Source organism: Poecile atricapillus, chromosome 23, assembly GCF_030490865.1.
Source record: "Poecile atricapillus isolate bPoeAtr1 chromosome 23, bPoeAtr1.hap1, whole genome shotgun sequence".
Lineage (NCBI taxonomy): Eukaryota > Metazoa > Chordata > Aves > Passeriformes > Paridae > Poecile > Poecile atricapillus.
This window is the reverse complement of record NC_081271.1, coordinates 7,011,297-7,030,222: the sequence shown is the minus strand read 5'-3', so window position 1 is coordinate 7,030,222 and position 18,926 is coordinate 7,011,297. Positions and strand designations below refer to the sequence as shown.

Sequence of the window (18,926 nt, the reverse complement as noted above, 5' to 3'; positions counted from 1 at the left end):
TTTCTGGAATGGGATTTAAAGCAGTTGAACTCCAGTTTCCTTTAGAAGATGGGGATCCTTTCGGTCGTGTTGAGTTTGTAGCAGGCTGCTGTGAGGAGGAAACACACTCCACACACACTGAGCATCGTGGAGTGACTGATGATGGATGAGCAGCAGCATCGTGGAGTGACTGATGATGGATGAGCAGCACTGCCAGCATCACAGAGTGACTGATGGATGAGCAGCAGTGCCAGCATCACAGTGACCGATGGATGAGCAGCACTGCCAGCATCATGCAGTGACTGATGGATGAGCAGCATCGTGGAGTGACCGATGGATGAGCAGCACTGCCAGCATCGTGGAGTGACTGATGGATGAGCAGCACTGCCAGCATCATGCAGTGACCGATGGATGAGCAGCACTGCCAGCATCGTGGAGTGACTGATGGATGAGCAGCACTGCCAGCATCATGCAGTGACCGATGGATGAGCAGCACTGCCAGCATCATGGAGTGACTGGAGAAGCGCTGGAGAATCGCGCTCGTCTCAGATCTGCTCGGCACCACTGCTGGAACGGACGGGGATGAGAAGGAACGGGAGGCAGCTGCCCGTGCCCATAAAACCGCAATCCCCGGGATGTGTGGCAGGATAACAGCGCTGTGACAGCCGGGGGCGGCGACTGCGAGGGACCGGAGGGACAGGAGGGACCGGAGGGACAGGAGGGACACAAGAGACAGGAGGGACCGGAGGGACCGGAGGGACACAGGGGACAGGAGGGACAGGAGGGACACGAGAGCCACACGAGAGCCACACGAGAGCCACCGGGACCGAGCTCGGCCGGAGAGGAGAGCCGGGAGCAGCCGCAGGTGAGAGCGGGGCTGCCCCGCACCTGGAGCCGGGATCGGACAGACCCTGCCCGGGGACAGACAGACAGACAGACACTGCCCGGGGACAGACAGACAGACCCTGGGGACAGACAGACCCTGCCCGGGGAGAGACAGACAGACCCGGCCCGGGGACAGACAGACCCTGCCCGGGGACAGACAGACAGACACTGCCCGGGGACAGACAGACACTGCCCGGGGACAGACAGACAGACCCTGGGGACAGACAGACAGACACTGCCCGGGGACAGACAGACACTGCCCGGGGACAGACAGACAGACCCTGGGGACAGACAGACAGACAGACCCTGGGGACAGACAGACAGACCCTGGGGACAGACAGACAGACACTGCCCGGGGACAGACAGACCCTGGGGACAGACAGACAGACAGACCCTGGGGACAGACAGACCCTGGGGACAGACAGACAGACACTGGGGACAGACAGACAGACCCTGGGAGCGTCATTCCTGCAGGAACGGGGGCTCAGTGACCCTTGTGTGTGACCGCGGGACCCATGGAACAAGTGGGGGTGACAGGAGAGAGGTGCCCTCTCTTCCTCTGGTTTTCTCTATTCCCACGTTTTTCTGTGTTTCTGTTTTTTCTCTGTTTCCACGTGTTTCTGTGTTTCTGTTTTTTCTCTATTCCCACGTGTTCCTGTATTTCCGTTTTTTCTCTATTCCCACGTGTTCCTGTATTTCTGTTTTTCCTCTATTTCCATTTTCTGGAGGGGGTCTCAGCAGCCTGGTGTTCCCTCTCTTGCTGGGGAGTGGAACGAGCTGAGCTTTAAGGTCCATTCCAACACAAATCATTCTATAATTCTGTGCTTTTGGTTATTTCTCCTGTGGGTGCTGGAATAATTCTCTGGCTCAAGTTGACACCTATTTTATTGTGATATTTTAGTGCTGGATGAAGTGTGACAGTGAAGAAAGCTCAGAAGGAATGGGGCAGCATTCCCAGCAATGGGAGTCCCCTGGCTCCTCTGCGGGTGCTGGACATTGGTCAGGCAGTACCAGGAAAGTGTTGAGATGAATTCTGCTGTCCCACACTCACAGTGGGAACATGCTGTGGCCTCTTGAGGCTCCAGAGACGATTTCTTACCATTTATTTTACTGTCAAACTTCCCAGCACATGAGGGAATGAAGCATTAAAGCAGCTGCTCAGGCCAGGATGGGGCTTGTTTCATCTGTCACCACGCACAGGTTGGGGTGCAATAAATCCTGCAGCAACAAAAAGAGCTCAGAGCTGGGGGGTCACTGAGCCTCTGTGGCAGAGAGGGACACTGGGATAAAGCCTGCAACCTCTGCTTGCATTTTATTGTTTCATTTGCTGCATGCTGTGAGCTTTATTAACCCCCTGCATGTCTGTGGAGTGCTCCCAACACACACATTTCAGTTTTAGCTGGGGATGGACACTGAGCAAAGTCCGATGGCCATGCAGGGTCAAATGGAAGTTGTACAGGCACCCCTCGTTCCCTGCATTCATTAAAGCCCACAGGGGTTTAAACCCTTGTTCTCTTCAGTTTCTTAAGGTGGGTGGAAAGTCCTGGTGGAAGGATATGCCTGGCAATAAGCTGATGTTTAATCACATCTCTGGTGAGTCTTTATCAAATGTCTGTTGGCCACTATTTTGTTTTGTGGATGGAAAATAGTAAGTAAATCCCAGCCCTGGGACTGGAAGATGCAGGGAAGGTAATCATGGGAGCGGCTGCTACTGGGAAAAGTGGGAATCTTGGCTTTAAAGGCAGCCAGGCTCCAACTAAATCCTGAACCATGCTAGCAAACCCCTTGTCAGTCAGGTGGGGAGGGAAAATAACCACAGGTCTGAGCCTGAAACAAGTCCTTTCCATTTCTTCTGGACTCTGCAGTGTGGATGAACTGGTGCTGAGGGGCTGGAATGGGAATGGGAATCTCCCACTGAAAAGAGCAGCAACTACTCAGTAGTTACAACATCACATTTACTTAAATTCTCACGTTGTGGGTATGAAAGGCTCACATGCCTGGTGTGACTGTTCCTCATCCTGGTGCAAGGCATTCTCCTGGGAAAACCAAAATGCTCTCCTGTCAGCCAGCTGGCCCCTGGCCTGATCTGAAACCCTTCACTCACTCATGGGTGACATGGCTCACAGCATGACCAGCACTGCCAGACTTCCCTGATTTGGTGTGTTGGGTGGTTGGAGGGCTACAGGTACCTGTAACCCCCACTGAATTTTGGCCTTTATTCCATATTCTATGCCCATTTTCTTGTGCAGCATTTATGGGATTCTCACTGCTGTTATGTCAAGATGGACTTGGCACACGATCACTGAGCTTTGCACATCTTCAGCCATTTCAAATGTGAATATTTCTGCCCCAGAGAAGCCTCCCTGCACCACCTCCACCCTTGGTGCAGTCAGGACTGTCCACCAGGCTGCAGGGAAATGAGAAATGGGGTGTCTTGGCCAGGTTTTTGATCTTGGTCATTTCTTTATGGACTGAAAATCCAGACAGGATTTTGGACCTACCAAGTCTTGGCTTCTTGAGTTCTTGTCCCTTCTGAGCCATGTGGGCGCCAAAGTCTGTAGGAAGAGCTGTGCCAGTTGTCACTGGTTGGAGCAGGAAGGCTTCACAGCAGTGTTCCAGGAAGGGCAAACAGAACCTTGGAAGAGTCTTGTTCCCAGTTAAAACACAGTTTTAAATTCAGTCTGAAATAACTGTCCCTCAGCTGTCGCCTCTTGACATTTCCTCACTGCCCTTCCTTGGGTGAATGGACTTTCCTTCAGGGAAAATCACGTTTCCTCTGCAGGAGAAGCAGAGCCCAGTGAGCATCCCAGCCCTGCTGTGCCATCCTGCAGGCTCCCAGAGACACACAGGGGTTAACACGGCCTTGGGTGGGTGGGTGGGTGCAAAACAAGCTGTGAAATGGAAGAAGGTCAAGCTCTTGGAGGAGGTTGCTCTGTAGCAGATGGTTTTAAATGATCAGTCCCTCTGGAGGTGAGGCCCCAAGAAAAGTGTAAAAGCAGGGCTGGAAATGAGGCAGAGCATGAGCAGGTTTGTGGGATCACACGAGCACTTGTGGCTCTCCTGGGACTCGTTAGACCCCAATGTCTGTCTAATTAGGAATTCCTCATTTACTGAGACCCAACAGCTAAATGTGATTGGAGACTACACAGCACTGGCCCTTTTCTGTGGGGAGCAAATGCCTGGAAAGGAGATCCCACAGAAATCCCAGTGGCTCTGGACAGCTCAGGCCCTCTGGGATAACCCTGCTCCTGCTGCAGCTGAGCAGAGCTGAATTCAGCTTCCAGGAGGGGCAGGTAAATGCAATCCTGGCCTTACCCAAAGTGTTTCTCTCTCTAGAGACTCCTCTGGCAATGGGGTTTATTAAGGGTGCAGCAGGCAGTCAGCAAAGCCCCAAACTGCTGTCCTGGACCAGGATGTCTGAGGGAGCATCTTTGGGGTGGTCATTGTCCAAAGCAGGAGGAACACAGTCCCACACTGCTAGAAAACAGTGGCTGCTACTGAGAGCATTTCCCAGCAGCACTCCAGATTTCCCAGATCATTGTAGCCTTATTTTCTTGGCTTTTCAACTTTCAAATGCTTTATATTTGACTTTGTAATTGCTTCTACTATCTTTTTTATATCACTGCAAAGGTAACAGGGGATGTAGAATGGAGAGATCTTAGCCCAGACATCAGTTTGATTTCCTCTGTCGACATGCTTTTCTTGTGAACTGGGAAAGTTTAACACTGTCATCAGCAACAGTGGTTGAAAAGAAAAAAGGAATGAAGAAAATTACTCCAGAATTTAATTTTCACATTTATCTTTTCAATTGTTGGTTGAAATGGTGATTCCCAGCCCTGCAAGGGAGAAGTTTTTGGTAGCCAGGTGAGAATCTTCTTTCTCAGACCAGTGGAAATGGTGCTCTTTGTAGTTCTTCTTCTTGATGCAATCTAACAGGAGTCTGAGCTGTGGCACCGAGGGGTTTCTGTGTGCTGCCTTCCCCTTAGCCTCAGATCTTAAACTTCTCATCTTCTCATAGGAAACCAGAGAAAAACCTCCTGTTTCTGCCAGGCCAGACCGCCTGTGAACCATGGTAAAATCCCTTCTCTTGCCACGTCCTGGAGCCAGCCCTTCCTCTGCAGCTGAACATGAGATTTAATATGGATTTATTCCCCCAATGGAAGGAAAGCAATGGCTGTGGGCTCCTGGGCTGGGATGAGTGAGAGCAGCTCTCAGGCCAGCTCCAGCTGCTGGGAGAAGGGGCTGGAGACAGCCCCAGACTGGAAATCTCTGGGAGCCAAGGCTGCTCTAGGGGAGCTTTGTGAGCAGAGGAAGGAACACAAGGTCTGCAAGGGCAGATCTGGGCTCACAATGCACTGAACTTGTATTTCTGTGGGAAACCTGTCCATGGAAATGAGAGATCCCACCGTGCTTTGGGCTGGAAGAGAACCTTAAAACCATCTAATTCCAGCTCTCTGCCATGGTCAGGGAACCTTCCTGTGGTGAATGAGCAGCTCAAGGGAAAGGGGTCAGCCTGTGTCTGTGCTGGAAGGAAAGGAGCAAACTGAACTGTGTCCTTTGGCTGCAGCAGTGAAGCTCTTCTGGAGCAACAGGAGTTCTTTCAGGACTCTTGGACTGAGGGACCTTTCTGCTGAGGGCCAAGCCCAGGCATGGTTGACCCACACACAGATGCAATAATTCAGTGGTTTTAGTTCTCTGCTAAGGAGCTGTGAGATCTCCTAAGAGCTCGTGAGAGCACATCTGGTGTGTCCTGCACAGCCTGGTGTGCAGGCTGTCCTTTCTTGGAGCTGCACAAGGGTTTGTCCTTGTTGGAGGCACAAGGTCCTGCCCTGGAGCTGCAGCGTGGCCTTGAGTGATGGTCACACCTGGCCAGGCTGGCCCTGCCTGGGGCTGGCCTTGCCAAGGGCTCCAGGGCACCTCCCCTGGGCTGGGGGCCTTGGGGCTATAATGAGCCCCCAGGGCTGCCTCAGCTCAGTGTGGAGACACAGGCAGCTCCTGCCTACAGCCTCACCTTCTGGCACAGGGGAGAGCTGGGAGGGGGACAGCAGATTGTTGTTTCTTTTGCCATTTTGTACCATTTCCAGCAGACTGGAAGGGGCTTGTGTTCCTTCCCACAGGCCACTGATATCTGGGGCCATCGGAGCCGCTGGGTGATGAAGAGCTCTGTGCTGTGAGTGAACAAAGGACCTGGAGACACAGGAGTGAGATCCAGAGCATCAGCTCAGCAGCTCAGCCCGTGGAGGGGTGAGTTTGGCCATGCCAGCACTGCTTTGTGTGGTGGTGGTGCAGAACTGGGAGGGGGGAGTGACACCTTTGTTGTCACACTGAATAATGTGAATTTGTGTTGCAGTGGGTCTGGAAATGGCTGTGAGTGTTCTGGGCTCCCAGAGTAGTGTTTGTGCCTCTGGGGTGCACTGATTCCTTGGATTGCCCTGGGAAGATGCCAGGCTAAGATCTGCTGTCACTGGGGACTTGTGGCCCTGGGGTTCCTGAGGGTTTCCATCCTGGGCACTGAGCAGGGATGTGTTATCTCTCCTTCCTGGAGTGAGACACTCTTGTGTTTGCTCTGTGATATTTGTTGTAAATCTATTGCCTCTTTCTGTCATGAAAAACCTGTGGGAGTGTTGTGGCCACAGAAAGGCACAGCCTGAGCAGTTCTGCTGCTGCCATCCCATCCCTGCTGCTCCAAAGGGACATGGATTCACTGTCCTGCTTGCTGCTGGGCTTTAATGGCTTTTTCTCCCTTAGAAAATGGGGATGGTAGGTGTCTCCTCTTGGCCTTTGGTATCAGTGCCACTTTCATACATAAATGGACACAGGGTATTTAGTTTGTGTGTCTGTGGATCCTGAGCAAGCACTTTGGTGGTGTTCATAATCCCTGGAGCAGAGGAGAAGATCAGGTCAGGTATAGATTTACCAGAGGGATAAGTCACACAAAATCTGATCCTTGGGCATTCCTCCTCACTCTGCACAAGACCTCCATTCATCACTGGAGAGCTTGTGACGTTCCCCTCTGTGACTTGCTCAGGAGTTTTCATCAAGTTTCCCTTCTGCAGTTGCTTTGCCTTCAGTTCTGTGGTTCTAACCAAAGCACTTGAAATTTTTCGTTAAAATTCATCTGAAATGGGAAGACTCAAGCTCAAAAGATTACTTCAAGTTAACAAAAAACTACAGAAAGCCAATCCAAAGCTAAAAGAGAAATTTTAGGTGAAATATACTCACTGAGTATCTGGATCTTTGGGGTAAAGCACAGCTAGAATGTGACTGAGCTCACAACAATTTGGCATTTTGTTTAGAACATTTTCTGTGTCACAACTGCCCTGATTTTCATGATTTACAAAGAGAAATTCAAAGATAATTACAAAGAGAAAAGCTTTGTTAGGGCTGGAGATCAGGGAAAGGTTCTTCCCCCAGAGGGTGCAGGGGCAGCCCAGGGGCTGCCAGAGCTCCAGGAGTGTTTGGACACAGCTCTCAGGGGTGCCCAGGGTGGGATTTGGGGGTGTCTGTGCAGGGCAGGGGTTGGATGTGATCCTTGTGGGTCCCACCCAGCTCAGGATATTCCATGCCACATGCTCCTGTGAAAGAGAATGCTGCCTCTGTTGCTCATCACTTTATTTCTGCTGGTTCAAGTCTGTGCTCATGGCTTTGTCCCTGCTGTGTCTGTGCTTGTGCAGTGCCTGTGGCACATCCTGAGCCCATGAAACACTCACTGCCTGTCACCTCCCTACAGGTTTGGCTAATTTTGCTCAGCAGCCTGCCAGCAATTATGTCACACCTTGTCTGAGTATGGCACTGTCTGAAGCCCATAAATAACTCCCTGTGACACCCCCAATATCTACAAATCCTCTGACTCCCAAATGTTTTGCTTCTTCACTGCGCTGATTTATGGCCCAGCCCTGGTGTCCAGTCAGGCTCACAGGGAATGGTCTCTTGCTCTGTCTCATCCAGACAGATTGATGAACACACAGGATGAAGGGCACCCTCCCACCCTGCCAGCCTTGCTGCTTTATTTTGGGACATTAAAATGTTGTCAGTAGCCAAGGGCTTGCTCCAGCTCTGCACTCAAAGCCATGGAAGCTTTTCCTCTGTCTCCAGTGGGGATGTCCCTGCAGCTGCAGAGCAGACACAGTTCTGCCTGGAATGAGGAATGGCCAGCTGGATAACTGCACAAGGCTCATGCAGGGATGTGTTTCACAGAGCACTGAGAGCTCTGAGCTGCTGCTTCCAGTGCCACCCCTCGTGCTGGGGGTGTTTGTCAGCAGCACTCACCTGGGGAGGGGTGACTCCCTCTTGGAAGCATTTATTCCATTGAATAAACCATCCTCATCTGCACACCAGTGTTTCAAGCACCTGGGAGTGAAGGAATGAATTACACTATGACAATTTTTGGAAGGCTTTTGCTGTCTCATTTTAAAAATTCTGTGATTTATTTTTTTTTTCCTAGATTGAACTGGAGTCAGAACAAAACCATGGTCATTCATGTAACAAGGGAGCAAAAAATTTAAAAGTAAGCAGGGATAGGGTTAATGACTCTGTGCCAACCAGGGTGTTATTTTCTGGTCCTTATTTAATACACAAGACACTGGAAAATGCAACGTGGTTGGATTCATTACACTGGAGGAATGTTCCCTTCATACCCAGCACTGTTATTTTAACCCTGCAGTCAATGTGTGGCATTAACATGCTTCCTTCTCATTCTCCACAAGTCAGGAATTCACAGGAGTTTAAGGACTCACAGGAGATTATTTTTAATCCAAGTGAATTTCTGAGATCTTTAAGGCTCTGTAAACTCAGCAGTTTATACATAATGCACATAGTGCATGTTGTGCACTGAGAGATGAGGCCTGTTACTGCCTGTGCAAATATTGTCAGGATTTGAGGGTTTTACCAAACTAGATTTGAATTTATCCCTCTCTCAGCAGTTGCTTGTTGTGGTAACACATGTCCACAGGCACACCAGGCTGAGAATGAAACATTCTGACACGAAACATTCTGACATGAAACATTTGGAGATGCAGGGAAAGGCCCTGCACTGAATTTGGACCATGTTGTGTTCCAGGGCAGCTGCTCCTCACCCTGCCCAGCGTGGAGGAGTCAGGAGCAGCAAAGAATAAATGCAAATAAGTGTGACATAAACAGAGCTTAGGGGAAAGCTGCTGCAGGCTGGTGTCAGCTCCTCCTGTTTGGTGAGTGCTGTAAGCATCAGACATTCCAGCTTCAGGAGTGGTGACACGTCTAGGAAGACACAAGAAGCAATAGGGGATTATGTTTGTTGTTAATACGATTCAGTAGCGTGGAGGACAAGTTAAATCCATGGGAGGGTGATCAAGAGCCTCTCAAAATCCCAGCCATTCACTGTGCAATGTGCAGGGCAGGGTGCCCTGGAATCAGCTTCTTTTCAGTTCAGTTTTGTGTCTTTTCCTTCCCACAAGTTCCTCATGCCCTTCATTCCCAGGTTCTAAGCCATCTCCCAGGGGTTTGCAGAGCTGTGTGATGTGCCAGAGCAGCAGCACACAGATGAAATGCAAACCCCTTGTTGTGCTGGGGGCAGCAGAGGTCAGAGCAGGCCAGGAGGGGACAGGAAAGAGGCTTTGGCTGGTGCTCACAGCCTCTGCTATTCCCAGGGAGGCTCACAGAGATGTCAGCTATTGCTGAGATTTGTAGAGTGTGCAGAGCCCCAAAACAAGATTTGTGGTAAGGACAAAGTGGAGCCAGTGATTTTTTGCAGGGAGGTGTTTGTGGTTCTTTGCAGCTGCTGAATAATGACAGGAACAATTTTGGTTCAGAAGCTGACCCAGGGGTACTGTGAGTGAAACTCTCTTTGGCCAGGCTATGGGATATCCAGCACTAATTATTTTAGTTCACTAAGTTTTCTCTTACCTTTGGCTGAAACCAGTTCTCACCCAGACAATGCAGCTTGGAGTTGAACAAGGAGATGTTGGGGTCATCCCCTGTGTTCTCATCAGGTGCCAGAGCTCAGCTGGATGAATGCTGCTGCAGGTGTGCTCCCAAAGCCCCTGTGCATTCCCAAACTGATGGAAGCTGCGTGTTCCTGTGTCCCTGTGCTGCCAGGAGTGCAGAGGGTAAACAGAGATGCAGCACTAATGCCACAGGCAATCCAATCCAGTTGCTCTTTCAGAGCTGCAGTAACTCTATAGTTCTTGAGCATCTCTCACATGACAGAGAATCTGCTTTCCCAGCTTGCTGCAAGGCAGGAATGTGTTACATTACACATTGTCCAATTTAAAATACAGAGGAAGAGACTCCTTTGGCAGAAGGTCCCAAGTGATCCATAACAATAACTCCTTAATGCCAAGCTCACACTTCACCATTCCCTTCTAAAGGCTTCTTGTCTGCTCTCAGGTCTGTTGCTAATTTAACCAAGCTGAATGAGATCAGGATGTACCTCTGCTCCATGCCCCAGTTTAGACATCCATCTCTGTGGTTTTCTTCTCAGCAACTGCTCTTGCTATCCATCAGAGCCCACCACGTGAGTGCCATGTGGTGAATGTTGGCCTGAAACACGAGAGGAGGTCTTTAGAGGAAAGCCAGGTGTCACAGAGGGATGCTCCTGGATGTGTACATTTTCCATTCAGCCCTGCTAATCATCCTCAGTTTGTGTTGGGCACGACAGGCTGGCTGGCAGCTCTGTCTCCACTTGGCTGCAAGGGTGTGGCAAGTGAGGAAGGGCAAACCTTCACTAAAGGCAGCAGTGTTGAGGTCTGTCCTTCCCCTTGCAAACTGTAAATGATGAAATGATTTGTCTTTTTCAAAGGAGGACTTGTAATCTGTTTGTGCTGACCCCAGAAGGCTGAGCAAAGCATCATGAACAGCCATCAGACAGGTGAGAACAGACACAGCTCTGGGGAGCTGCCACTGCAGGACATGAGGTATTGTGAGGGCTCCAGGAAATCACACACAGCCACAGAGCTTTTCTCATGAGGCAGAGAAGTCCTTATTTTGGGGTTTCTCAACCCATTTATAAGGTGTTCTGATTGCAGGTTATCCTGACTGGCAGAAGGAACAACACCTCCCTCATCCCATTGGTGGGACAAGAGAGAAAACACTCTCAGAACATTTGTGTCTTGTTTTGGGAAAGTAAAACCTTATTTGCACAAACAACCCTTGAGAGGGAACAGTTCCCAAAAGGCTTTTCCTTGGGAACAATCAGCCCCTGAGAGCTCGAAATTCTCTCAGGTTCAGAAATCACATCCTTGGGAACCCCTAGGAATAACCCCAGCTCGCTTCTCTAGCTTGGAGATGGCAGGGACTGACCCTCCAGCTCTGACCTGGCAGCAGATTTTGTGTTTGATTTCTCTGCATTTGATTCTTTCTTTGATCAGGTTTCTCATGCCAGATTTTGTATTTGGAACAAGAACTCTTGCAAAGCTTTCCCTGCCCAAACCCTTGCTGGAGCTGTGAGCTGAGGTGGTCCTGCATTAGGAATTTGCAGAATTTCCCACTTGGACACAACTTTGGCAAAGCCAGCACAAAATCCCAGAGCCTTGGGACACATTTAGAGCCTGTGGCACTGGAATGGGTGGGACCTTTGTGGTCCAAGAGGAGCTGAGCAGGAGCAGTTGTTGCTCTGCAGGAGGCAATGCAGATGGAGAGATTCTCTCTGAAGGACAAACATGTCAATTTGATGTATTTTTCCTTGCCTTTCTAGTAAAAATCTTCAAGAAATCTTCTATCCCAGGAGTTGTTGTCACTCAGTTTGTGAATGATGTTCCACAAGGATGCAGTACACCTGATTTTGAGAAGAAACCACTCACTCTGACACTGCAGGAAGGTGAGACTCCATCCAAACAGGCAAAGCCACGGGTCTGGAGGTTTGACTCCATGTCCCACCATCATGATTTATCATGATTAAATCAAGCTAGTTTCTAAAGTGATTTGACATGACCACAAAATAAGTGTTGTGTGGGCCAAAGTCTTTGTTCCACTGCAGACAATTCCAGCAGTACTCACAGAGGTCTCCTGAGCTGTCACTGTGTTTGCAAGACCATAACTCCTACGTGTACAGCAAATCCAGTCAGTTCTGGTGGAAGATTTTTTGTTTTCCTGCTGAAAGAACTTGTGTTCACCACTAAAATCAGCTGCTTTTTAAAGTGGGATGTGCTGACTGCAGGTGCTGTTTAGGCTACAGCAGCCTTCCAGTGCCTACAAGGGCCTGGAGTGCCAGGACAAGGGGAATGTTGATATTGGGAGGAATGGGATATTGGGAAGGAATTCCTCCCTGTGAGGGTGGGGAGGCCCTGGCACAGAACTGCTCCATCCCTGGCAGTGCCCAAGGCCAGGCTGGACAGGGCTTGGAGCAGCCTGGGATGGTGGAAGGTGTCCCTGGCAGGGCAGGGGGTGGAATGAGATGGATTTTGAGGTCCCTCCTACCCAGGCCATTCCATGGTTCTGTGATAATTCTGGAAGGATCAACATAAGGATCCTGCCCAAAGCACAGAGCAGGCACCTGATGAGGAAGCAGGAACTCAGATCAGTGAGGAGCCTCCCAAAGGTCTCTCTGCACCTGCAGTCAGTCCTTTTTTCTGTTTTGTTGGTGTGGAGTAGCCTGAGAGCATCGTGTGGCACCTCTTTCCTGCCAAGACTGAACCAGCAGCCTGGATTTTGGTGTTCCACACTCACAGGTGGATTTCCAGGAGCCACTGAAGTTTTATGAAGGAGCACGGTGGCCTCTAGTGGAACCTGCCCCTCTTCCTCCTCCTCCACCTGCACCTTTCAGGCACTACCCAAGGCCGCTGGCTAAGTTTTTACCTAAGTTTTTACCTGTTTAATTTTCCACCTGTCTCAGTTTTCCAAGTTACTCCATTTCCAGCAGGTTCTCTGCAGTTCCCACACAAACTGTTGGTGCACTCAGGTCGGTCACTGTGATTCTGTGTCCGTGCACAGGCACCGTGAGGATCTTTAATTCTGTCATAATCCCTGTGCTCAGGGCATGGCTGAGCTGCTTCTCCTGCCTGGGGGGCCTGGGACAGATGGCAAACATGGCAAAGTGCAGCCAAGGTGGCTAAAATGGAACACAGGGATAATCAATGGAATCAGACTATAATATTAAAGAGATAGCACTGCAATATCAAAGGCTGGAAAAGGCCTTTTGATAAGGATCTCTTAGCAGGAACTTGTTCCAAGAAAGATGTGAGAAATATTGCCAGACTCTCCAGGGAGAATCTTTAACAGTGTTGGTCACCTGAAGACCAAAAGTGTTAAAAAATAAAAAAGAGTGATCATTTCCACCCTGAGGTGTTTCCATGGATAACTCACCTCCATTTCTGTTCCCACTCACCCACACAAGTCACTCCTCTGAGTCCATTTCCAGTGCTCCCTGTGGTTTTGGAGCCTTTTGGAGAAGAGGTTTGCACAGGGCAGTGGGAAGCTCTCAGACATTTCTGAGGTGGGCTGCAAGGTGCTGAGGTTCTGGGGAGCAGGGATGAAGGAGAGGAACCCCCTTCTCTTCTCCTCCCTCGTCTCTTCAAACAGCAGAGCCTGGTGGGTTTGGGGTGCAAGGTGGTGCCAATTAAAGACTGGAGAAACAGTGGGATTTTATAGAGAATATTTGTGATGAGAAGGGGTTTGGACATTTCATAGGTAAAATGCAAGTCTGGATTGAACTTGCTGTTGGGCTTCTGATTTCAGTGATGGTCAGAGATGTCAGCAGCCACATCTGGCAGGTTAATGCCCCATTTTAAAGGCCTTTTATGATTGAATACAGGCAAAACCTGAATTATTGCTGTGCAAAAGAAGATGTTATTTTTAAAGAATGTTTCTGCATTAAATAACAGAAATTACTCACTCTGAGAATCACTCTTGATAAAATAAGGGCAAGGCCTGAGAGTCCTCATGTTCAAGCCTGTCTTAAATAACTAAATTCTTGTCTCTTCAAAGGTAAAAATGCCATTTTCAGAGCTGTGGTCAAAGGTGTCCCAACTCCTGAGGTGAAATGGTCACGTACACGGAAAGGAATGGATGATTCTGCCAAATACGAAATGTCCTTCAATAGTGCCACAAATGAATTCATTCTGCAGGTAAAGATCAAATATTTCAGAAAGGACTTGTGGAACTGAGAGAAATGCATAGGAAAAACCTGCAGTGGGATGAGGGGCAGCTCTGATCTCTGCTCTCTGTGACAGGGACAGCACCCAGGGAAGGGCTGGAGCTGTGCCAGGGCAGGCTCAGGCTGGAGATCAGGGAAAGGTTCTTCCCCCTGAGGTGCTGGCACTGCCCAGGCTCCCCAGGGAATGGGCACAGCCCCGAGGCTGCCAGAGCTCCAGGAGTGTTTGGACACAGCTCTCAGGGGTGAACAGGGTGGGACTGTTGGGGTGTCCTCTCCAGAAGCTGGGCTGGATGGTCCTGTGGGTCCCTTCAGGTGTTCCATGATTCCACACATCCCCAGCTCTGAGATAACACAAAGATGAGCAAACAAAGCTTTTCAGAGCCCTCCTGGGAGCAGAAGAAGTCTCTGAGGTGTCTCTGAGTAGCTGCTTTATGGGAAGCTGAAGGTGAGCTGAGCCCCAGTCCTGTCTGTGAGCAGTTTCTGTGCTCTCCCTTTGAAGATCAGGAGCGTGGTTCTGGATGACAGTGACCTGTATCGCTGCTGTGCCATCAACGCCTACGGAGAGGCCTCGTGCTCTGCTGGCCTCAGGATCATCCAAGGTAGGGCTGGCAGCTCTGGGCTGCAGGGCTGGGAGCTGTGGGAGCTGTGTGAGCTGTGGGGAGCTGTGTGAGCTGTGGGAGCTGTGTGAGCTGTGGGAGCTGTGGGGATCTGTGGGGAGCTGTGGGGAGCTGTGGGAGCTGTGTGAGCTGTGGGGAGCTGTGGGAGCTGTGGGGAGCTGTGGGAGCTGTGGGGAGCTGTGGGGATCTGTGGGATCTGTGGGATCTGTGGGAGCTGTGGGAGCTGTGGGAGCTGTGGGGATCTGTGGGAGCTGTGGGAGCTGTGGGAGCTGTGGGAGCTGTGGGAGCTGTGTGAGCTGTGGGATCTGTGGGAGCTGTGGGGATCTGTGTGAGCTGTGGGGAGCTGTGTGAGCTGTGGGAGCTGTGGGATCTGTGGGAGCTGTGGGAGCTGTGGGATCTGTGGGGATCTGTGGGGATCTGTGGGAGCTGTGGGAAGCTGTGGGGATCTGTGGGGAGCTGTGTGAGCTGTGGGAGCTGTGGGAGCTGTGGGAGCTGTGGGAGCTGTCGGAGCTGTGGGAGCTGTGGGGATCTGTGGGAGCTGTGGGAGCTGTCGGAGCTGTGGGAGCTGTGGGAGCTGTGGGGATCTGTGGGAGCTGTGGGGAGCTGTGGGGAGCTGTGGGAGCTGTGGGAGCTGTGGGAGCTGTGGGAGCTGTGGGAGCTGTGGGAGTTGTGGGAGCTGTGGGAGCTGTGGGAGCTGTGGGAGCTGTGGAAGCTGTGGGGAGCTGTGTGAGCTGTGGGGAGCTGTGGGATCTGTGGGAGCTGTGGGAGCTGTGGGAGCTGTGGGAGCTGTGGGAGCTGTGGGGATCTGTGGGAGCTGTGGGGAGCTGTGAGGATCTGTCGGAGCTGTGGGAGCTGTGGGAGCTGTGGGGAGCTGTGGGAGCTGTGGGGAGCTGTGGGGAGCTGTGGGGAGCTGTGGGAGCTGTGAGGAGCTGTGGGAGCTGTGGGAGCTGTGGGAGCTGTGGGGAGCTGTGGGAGCTGTGGGGAGCTGTGGGGAGCTGTGGGAGCTGTGGGGAGCTGTGGGGAGCTGTGGGAGCTGTGGGGAGCTGTGGGGATCTGTGGGAGCTGTGGGGAGCTGTGGGGATCTGTGGGAGCTGTGGGGAGCTGTGGGGAGCTGTGGGGATCTGTGGGAGCTGTGGGGAGCTGTGGGAGCTGTGTGAGCTGTGTGAGCTGTGGGATCTGTGGGGATCTGTGGGGATCTGTGGGGATCTGTGGGAGCTGTGGGGATCTGTGTGATCTGTGGGAGCTGTGGGAGCTGTGGGAGCTGTGTGAGCTGTGGGGAGCTGTGGGGATCTGTGGGAGCTGTGGGAGCTGTGGGGAGCTGTGGGAGCTGTGGGGATCTGTGGGGAGCTGTGGGAGCTGTGGGGATCTGTGTGAGCTGTGGGAGCTGTGGGGAGCTGTGGGAGCTGTGGGATCTGTGGGAGCTGTGGGAGCTGTGGGAGCTGTGGGAGCTGTGGGAGCTGTGGGAGCTGTGGGAGCTGTGGGGAGCTGTGGGAGCTGTGGGAGCTGTGGGAGCTGTGGGGATCTGTGGGAGCTGTGGGAGCTGTGGGGATCTGTGTGAGCTGTGGGAGCTGTGGGGAGCTGTGGGATCTGTGGGAGCTGGGGGAGCTGTGGGAGCTCTGTGAGCTGTGGGAGCTGTGGGGAGCTGTGGGAGCTGTGGGAGCTGTGGGAGCTGTGGGAGCTGTGGGAGCTGTGGGGAGCTGTGGGAGCTGTGGGAGCTGTGGGAGCTGTGGGGAGCTGTGGGAGCTGTGGGAGCTGTGGGATCTGTGGGAGCTGTGGGGATCTGTGGGGAGCTGTGGGAGCTGTGTGAGCTGTGGGATCTGTGGGAGCTCTGTGAGCTGTGGGAGCTGTGTGAACCACAGGCAGTGCTGTGCTGTTCCCTCCTTGGCTCTCCAGCATTTTCTCTGGTTATTCTTGCTGTGAAGGTCTGGCATTCCCCTCCTTGAGGGCTGCAGATCTCTTTGTGGCTCCCTGGCATTGTGAGCTTTAAGGCAAGGGGGAAGAAAGTGGAATTGTGCTCACTGGTCCATAATCAAACACCCTGGATTTGGTGCTGAACTGCCTCAATCTTTTCTTTATGTTGTTGAACAAATCAGTCCTTTGGCAGGGATCCATCCCTCTGCAGCTGTCTCTGCACCTCGCTGCTGCTTCCCTTGATAGTCAGTGCAGAGAAATGGGCACTTTGTGGGTCAGATTTAACTGATATTCCTGGAACCCACTCCAGCAGTAGATGGATTATATTGGAAGTGTCCATGTCACCTCTGTGCCTTTCAAATAAGTTTAGAAGGCACCTATCTGCAGCTGCCATTTCCAGCCTGGCTCCCAATCTCCAAAACAAGCTGTTGATATCTCCTCCCATTGCTCATACCATAAAATTGGTGGGGTAAAAATGCTTTCCTTCTCTGTGTGGAGTCTCCAGCAAGCACAGAGCCAATGGCAATAGAAATATCACCTTTATAGGTGGAGATTACTGGGAACAAATGTCAGATTGACAAGGAAATCCTGGAAAACTGGGATTCCCTCTTGATCCCCCAGATCCAGTGGTTTCATGACTCATTGGCTTAGTGCTGTTAATCTTGTTCATCCAAAGGCTTGTTTTCCTTCTGTTTTCTTTTATAAATGATCAGTTGGCTTTAAGAAGAAGGCGAAATATGTTCCTGTTCATGCTGCTGATGGTAAGTTAAAGATCTATTTGTGTATTATATTATTGGAGGGGCAGAGTGAATAATCCTCTGCCACACTATTGCTACCCCAAACTTGTAAAGACTGCAGTAAGAGAAGGATTAACGAGCATCCAATGTTCTATCATCTCTGTCTGCTTGCTCTTTACCTTTTGCTAAAGTGATCATTTTAGACCCCGTTTTGGGCTGCTCTGATTACTGATTGTGGAATCATTAGGAAAGGAAAAGGGAATCTGGGGATGTTAAACACATTTGGATCAAACTTGTTAACATGGGTGAAAACAGTGGGTCTCTAGAGGGAAGCCCCTTAGGGAGAGCTGAACTTCCCTGGCACCCAAAGGATGAACATGGCAGTGAGAACTGACCAAGTGTCATGGCAGTTTTTTGGTAAAGTGTGAAAAAAACACCAGAGGAAAGGCCTCAGCAGCATGACCTGTTGTCAGTGGCTATTCTGCATTATCTTCTTTGGGAGGGTGTGTTTCACAGGGCTGGGGATTTTTCTTTTGAAGCAGCTGTTTGTTGTTTCCCCCACTCTTGTAACAGAGCTCAAGAAGACGCTCCTGGACTCCAAGAAGCTGCTAAGGAAGAGGTAAAGCTCTGGAGTGAGGGCCATGCTCCCACTTCTGGATGTTTCTTGGTGGTAGGGAACAGCTCCAGAGACCTTCAGGGCAACACTTCTTGTGTCCAGAGCTGTGGTGAGGCTCCCTGTGGAGACAGGGCAGAAGAGCCTGGCACTGCCATTGGGCTGAGATAAACACACGGCTCCACCTTCATTTGGAGCATTTCCTCTGCACCACAGGGTTCTGACAGGGCAGCTGGGTTTGTTTCTCTGCTCCCCTGGGTTTGTTTCTCTGCTCCCCTGGGTTTGTCTCTCTGCTCCCCTGGGTTTCTCTGCTCCCCTGGGTTTGTTTCTCTGCTCCCCTGGGTTTGTTTCTCTGCTCCCCTGGGTTTGTTTCTCTGCTCCCCTGGGTTTGTTTCTCTGCTCCCCTGGGTTTCTCTGCTCTCCTGGGTTTCTCTGCTCCCCTGGGTTTCTCTGCTCTCCTGGGTTTCTCTGCTCCCCTGGGTTTCTTTGCTCCCCTGTGTTTAGCTCATGAGCATCTCCCTGTCCAAAGGACAGCTCTTCATGCCCTGCTGGCTCTGGGTGCCCAGGGCTGAGCTCTGCCTTCCCTTCCCATCTGCAAGCTCTAAGGATTGCTCTGATAATGATCTTTGTGCAGAATCCTGAGCTGGGCTGGCCAATTACCTGGCCTGGGCCAAACTGTGTCAGAGCCTTTGGGGATAATTCAGCAGGGTGGAAGCTGTTCCCTGGCACCATTTAATTTGCATTACAGATGCAGAAAACCTGCTCTGGAAGAGTCCCAGTCTTTCCTGCCTGCATCTCCAGGGCCAAACGAGCTACAGAATAATGGGGAGAGAGGAAAGAGAATTAGGGGTAGAAAAGCAGGACATCTTGCTGTCTGTGAAAATGTCTGAATGTTTCTCCCCGTGGTTCTCAGGGCTGCAGCACCAAAACCAAAGCCCCTGGACAAAGAAGCTGTATGGCAGCTGTTGCTGCACGCAGATAAGAGAGATTATGAGAAAATCTGTATGAAATATGGAATTGTTGATTTCCGTGGGATGCTGAGGAAGCTGCAGGAGATGAGGAAGGACACAGAGAGTGAACAAGACAAGGTAAAATTAACTGGAACCACTCGTTTTTAC

The 18,926-nt window shown here is 51.2% G+C and overlaps 1 protein-coding gene across 26 annotated transcripts in view; it reads left to right on the top strand.

Annotated features, from left to right (window-relative positions):
- The first annotated feature begins 678 nt into the window (after positions 1–678).
- Positions 679–18,926, top strand: part of IGFN1 (immunoglobulin like and fibronectin type III domain containing 1) — a 41,263-nt gene continuing 23,015 nt past the window's right edge. For 17 of the 26 annotated variants that reach the window (XM_058855864.1, XM_058855857.1, XM_058855856.1 and 14 more), the window contains exons 1-9: positions 679–844; positions 5,982–6,108; positions 10,640–10,708; positions 11,534–11,656; positions 13,762–13,901; positions 14,430–14,529; positions 17,172–17,219; positions 17,769–17,814; positions 18,722–18,896. In XM_058855864.1, coding sequence (XP_058711847.1) covers positions 10,690–10,708; positions 11,534–11,656; positions 13,762–13,901; positions 14,430–14,529; positions 17,172–17,219; positions 17,769–17,814; positions 18,722–18,896 — 651 coding nt within the window. In that variant the 5' untranslated portion in view covers positions 679–844; positions 5,982–6,108; positions 10,640–10,689. Of the gene's footprint in view, positions 845–2,384; positions 2,458–5,981; positions 6,109–10,639; positions 10,709–11,533; positions 11,657–13,761; positions 13,902–14,429; positions 14,530–17,171; positions 17,220–17,768; positions 17,815–18,721; positions 18,897–18,926 lie in introns of all 26 variants that reach the window. The other 9 variants (XM_058855867.1, XM_058855863.1, XM_058855860.1 and 6 more) reach the window with 2 other exon arrangements.